General features: G+C 49.6%; 1 protein-coding gene across 1 annotated transcript; it reads right to left on the reverse strand.

The window, feature by feature from the left end:
* Positions 1-1671: 1671 nt before the first annotated feature.
* Positions 1672-2607, reverse strand: LOC102457306 (olfactory receptor 51G2-like). Its single transcript, XM_006132527.3, has one exon. The coding sequence runs from the start codon at positions 2605-2607 to the stop codon at positions 1672-1674; it is 936 nt and encodes a 311-aa protein (XP_006132589.2).
* Positions 2608-5538: the final 2931 nt, after the last annotated feature.

Genomic DNA, 5538 nt, shown 5'->3' on the forward strand with positions numbered 1-5538 from the left:
CAATGATCCCAGTTCCTCGTTATGGTCAGTGACCCCAGCATGGTGCAGAAGCCTTTATAAGCTGGGTCTGAATGATTCTACCCTGACAGAGAGCTGGGTAGGGACCAGTCTTTAGAAGCAAACTGCATTTACATGAACACACCTTCTCTGACTAGATATGCAACCACGAGAGTGCGGGATTGCACAAAGTGATCGACTTCGGCTGGTGTTGGGTTCCAAAATCACTGTAGTACTGAATGCAGGAGTAGTGAAATGTGATTAATGTTGTTGTCTTTATTTTTGTGTTTTGACTAGCACATTTACCCCGGCGTTACTTGGGTCCTTAAAGAGGGGCAGAGGGCTGAAGGTGGGGGGAGGTGCAGGAGACAGGGTTGTGGGGTGAGGAGGAGCTCTGGGCAGGCGAATCTGTGTGTGTGTGCAGGTGTGTGTGTGTGGTGGGTGGGCATCCTAGCAGGACTGCTTGTTCTTCCCCTTCCTTTTCCTGTCAGAGCACGAGAGCAAAGTGCACGGCTCGTCTGCTCCTTGCGCTCCACAGACAGAGTGAGAAAGGCAGCAAAGCGTGCACTTTCCCCTCATTCCCTGATGAAGGGCAACAGCCTGCATCTTCCCATCTGTTTGCCCTGTTCTCATGGAAGAAGCTTTTTCTGAGACATGGGTTTCATGTGTGAGCCCGGGGCCTGTCCCTGCAGTGCTCAGCTGTGTCCATGTTACAGGGCGGAGGTATGAAGCTGACCTTTGCCCTCAGTCTGCTTCTTCTTAGGGAGACCTCCAAGAAGGTCTGTGGCTCCATGGTTTGGTATTTCAACCCATTCAGGCTCCATGGCTTGCAAACATCCATCCAGTGAGTGCTGAAACTCCTGGCATCCCCGTGACACTGCCACCTCCCCTCAGGAATCCACCAGCTACCCCGTGTGTCCAGAGTGACCTGCCTGTGTTCTGTTTTGGCTTTTGGAAAGGGGTTCGCCCTGCACGGTACGGGCTCGGCCGGAGCTCGCCGTGCCAATGTGGGGGAGCTGATTCCTATTCCCATCCCTTGGCAAGCAACTAGGGCTGCCCAAATGGAGGAGACCCGAGTCCCTCTTCAGAAGTCCTGCATGCCAGACCACTGCCCACACACACAGCTCTGCCCTGCCTTGGTGGGGTGGGCTCTGCAGGGGTGTGATGTGCAGAGACATCAGTGCCAGGTAGAGGCCTCCTGACTGGCTGGCCCGGGGGCTCCTGTGATAATCCTGTCTCTGGCACAACAAGCCCCTGGCTGAGAGTGCAGGGGGAGGGTGGGTGTCTGGCCCTCTTTTACAATGTCTGTTTATACTTGGCACGGCAGCCCTGGATCACACAGAACCCAGAGTGTTCAGGAGGGACCCGAACTTTAACTGAATAGCCACTCTGCCAACTTTTTCATTGCCCGTTAAACAAGAGACAAGCCAGAGACAGCCCAGGGGTCATGGGAAACAACAGCCACAGTCCTTCCCTTTATTGACAGCAAATCTGACATCAAAGCAGCCACGCATGCAAGTGTTTTTGTACCAATGCCCTAGTTCTGCACAAACACAAGAGAGGAGAGGTGAGAGCCTGCTCTAGTCTTGGAAGTAAGAATCCAGGATGGGATAAGTAGCCACACCCCGTGGATTTTGTCTGCTGGCTCCACACAATTGATGATAAACTGCCCCTTCACTTGACAAATAGCCTGATTAACCTCACACGGAGGTGTTTGCTTTTCACGCTGTACACCACTGGGTTCATCAGGGGAGGGACCAGCAGGTAGACGTAACCCAGGATTATCTGAAGCAAGTGAGAAGAGCTCTTCATGAATCTGTGTATCACAGTCAAGCTGATCTCTGGGGTGTAGAAGAGCAGGACAATGCAGAGGTGGGAGACGCAGGTGTTCAGAGCCTTGAGACCCTCTGCCTGGGAAGCGATGCTCAGCACTGTTTTGAGGATCATCACATAAGAGAGGAAGATCAGGATGGCGTCCAAACCCATGGTGGAAAGTGCACCCGACATGCCATAGATGTTGTTGACCGTGATGTCTGCACAAGCCATGTTCATGACTTCCTGGTGCAGGCAGTAGGAATGGGAGAGGACGTTGTCTCGACAGTATCGGTACCGTTTCAGGAGAAGCGGGAGGGGAAGTATGACGGCCACTCCCCTTAGCACACACACCAGCCCCATCTTGGCTATTCTTGGCAGGGTTAAGATGGAAGCATATCTCAGCGGGTTACTAATAGCAACAAAGCGGTCAAAGGCCATCGACAGGAGCACAGCGGATTCAGTGGTTTGAGTAAAATGGATGAAGAAGAGCTGGGTAAAACAGGCATCCAGGGTGATCTCTGTAGAGTTAAACAAAAATATGCCCAGTATTGTCGGCATGGTGGCTGCCGATAAGCCAAGGTCTGTGAGGGCCAACATGCAAAGGAAAATGTACATGGGCTCATGGAGGCTTGGGTCTGTTTTTATAATGAACAGAATGAGTGAATTGCCCAGTATCAAAATAGCATATATTAAACAGAATGGAATAGAGATCCAGAGATAAACGTTTTCCTGCCCAGGTATCCCGGTGAGAAAGAACACGGTATGTGTGACTTGTGTGTCATTGACAGCTGACATCATGTACTGGGTTGGTCCAATGAATTTTTACCTTTTTAAATTACCTTTTTTTTCCTAAAAGGAAAAAGAACAGGAAATTACATGATACTTCATGAGAAATCATTTTGCTCTCAGGGTAGAAATTTCCAGTATCCCCAGGAAGACAAGCAAACACATAATCTTGCATTTGCAGCACTGATAGCAAGGTATAATACCATGAAAATCTTTGGCAGAATTTTTACACATCTATATCTTGGTATGCACATATCAGTCCTTCCTTTCGCATCTGATCTAATTTCAGGGATGATTTCTCACATTAGAGTGAAACTTACAATGTAGCATCTGTCATCTGGATTTCTGCAGAATCTGACAAGATCATAGGCACAGAGAACTAGAAGGAATCTCGACAGGTCATCAACTCGAGTTCCCTATACTCACGGGAAGACCAACAGCATTAAGACCATCTCTGACAGGTGTTAGTCTAACCTTTTCTTAAAAATCTCCAATGACAAAGATTCCATAACCTCCCTAGTCAATTTATTCCAGTGCTTAACCACCCTGACTCTTAGCAAGGTTTTTTTCCCCTAATATCCAACCTAAACCTCCTTTGCTGCAATTTAAGCCCTTTGCTTCTTATCCTATCTTCAGAGGTGAAGGAGAATAATTTTTCTCCCTCCTCCTTGTAACCACTTTTTATGTCCTGGAAAATGCTTATGTTGTGACATTATTGGCTTCCGATGTGAACATGTATATCATTGTTGCCACCACCGCTATTATGTGTGCACCAAATCTTCTACAAAATGGGCCAACTAGCCAAAAAAAGGTGTCTTTCAGAAGCTTACAATTCGCTGATTCTGTTTATGCTATTCATGTGCATGTATCATTTTTGCGTTTGAACTTCTGAGTGTTGCTTAATATATTTTATTTCAAATGTTTGCTTCTGGAGACCTCAGCAGGAGTCTTGGACATCTTTTGGGTCAAATCTGAGGTATAAATGTACCTAGGCACACGGCTGGTCTGTTAGGATCAGAAGAACTTGTTTGGCTTGGCTGAGATTGGTTTTTATAGCCTCTCATTTTGCTAGCCTGTATGGCAAATAGAAGCGTTCTTTGTGACTGGTTTGTATGCCTTATAGTAGAGGATCCCCTGTCTTGAACTTTAAGTAGCCCTGTCTGTAAGCAATTACCCCTGATTTGGCCTTCTCAGTGCTGCCCCCCCAAAAAACACCCCATGTCACACATTTCCCCTCTCAGTCTTCTGTTTTCCAGACCAAACAAACCCAGTTCTTTCAACGTTCTCTCATAGGTCACGAGATCGCAGCAGCTCAGTGCTTATCCTGCCACTTGCCAGCAAACAAAATCTAGAAACTCTTCTCTCCCTGGGTTCATGCTGGGTGGTTCCCCTCAGGTTCTGTTCTGTCAGCCTGGAGCCCGAATCCAGAGTGGTAACTTAATGAATGTGTCTGTTCAGCACTGGCGTTGGGAGGTTTATGTTAGGGCTATACTGAGTTAACTACTGGGATGTTTATGTCATGGCCGTATTAGTATGAACCAGTGTGGTTTCTCTTAGTTTACGAGCAGGCTGCTGGAAAACAAGCAGGAAGGGAAGCAGCAGCTGAAGAAAAGCTGTCACTCCATGAGTACCTCAGGGAGGCAAGAGAGCAGACTGGAGCTACAAGCTGGGGAGAGCCTGTTTCCAGGTTTGAACCATGTTACCCAGCTTGTTCTGCCAGCACTGGGAGTCTATCCAGGGGTGGGGCAGCTGTTGGAAGACCACTGGGGAAGCCCTTGGTCTACCTGGATCCCTGACAGAGTAAGGGGGCCCGGGGTGAGAGGCGTGGACAGACTGTTGTTTGAAAACCCTCTTATTCTCCCATGTTACACTTCATTCCCACTGTTCAGATTGACCAGTATTTTGGTTCAATAAGGCTGGCTGGTCACTCGTCTCCCCACTGCTCACGGGCTCGCAAAGGGAAGACCAACAGGTGCTAGACCCTTTTGTAAGTACAGGGCCAGCCCAGTCGACTCACAATGACGGGGCTGGGTCAGAGGCCTCACGTCTGGCACTTGCGGAGCAGAGAGGCACAGAGGTGCCGGTGAGACTGTAACTCTCAGGGGGCTCTACAGGGCAGAAATAGTGGAGCCATCTAGCCAGGAAACAAAAAATACACCCTATCGGACCTCCTACTGCAGAGCAGTGAGGCTCTGAATTCCCGTGTTCACAAATGAGCCAGAGAATAAAATCCCGGTAAAGGCCTTTGCGGGTTACAGTTGTGGGAGCAAATTCGCCTGAGGGGATTGGGGAGTCAGTGCTGAAGTTCCAAGCGGGGCTCCATGAGGTTCCATGTGCTCGGGGCTCCATGGGGTCTCCTCTCAGCCAGCCCCCCATAGGTCGGAGCCCAGATCTCCCAGCACCTCGAGGAACAGGAGTCTGTGAGAAATCCCGACTCAGGGCATCTGGGTTTTTGCCCTCCAAGCTCGCTGTGAATGTCAAATGTCTGTGGAGCCTGAACAACCCACCGTAAAGCATGGGCTAACATAAGGGAAGGGGTTCCCACAGCACCTCATGCTGCCTGCCTTCCAGCCCTGTCACCCCCCAAAACCCAGCCAAGCCCTTTGACACAGCAAAGAACATCAGCAAATGCAAACTGCTTACAGCCTTCACCGTTCAGGGCTCCTTTCAAAGACAGTGAAACCTGCCAACGTACCCAGTTCCTGCTAGAAGGGAGCCGCTGGCACCAGAGGTCTTCACCCTGAAGCATCGGAGAGGTTGCACGGGCAGCAGGCAGTGTGTGTTCAGACAGGGAGGCAACGGCCTTTATGCAGCATGTTTGTACCTTCCCTTGGGGCCACTTGGCCATCAAGGAACCTCAGCTGCTTGGCTTCGTGTGCACCAGCTTTAACCCCACCACAGCCAATGGAAAACTGAAGGAGACCAATTCAAAGGGGATGG

This window comes from Pelodiscus sinensis, chromosome 1 (genome assembly GCF_052426305.1).
Source record: "Pelodiscus sinensis isolate ZL-2025 chromosome 1, ASM5242630v1, whole genome shotgun sequence".
Classification (NCBI taxonomy): Eukaryota; Metazoa; Chordata; order Testudines; family Trionychidae; genus Pelodiscus; species Pelodiscus sinensis.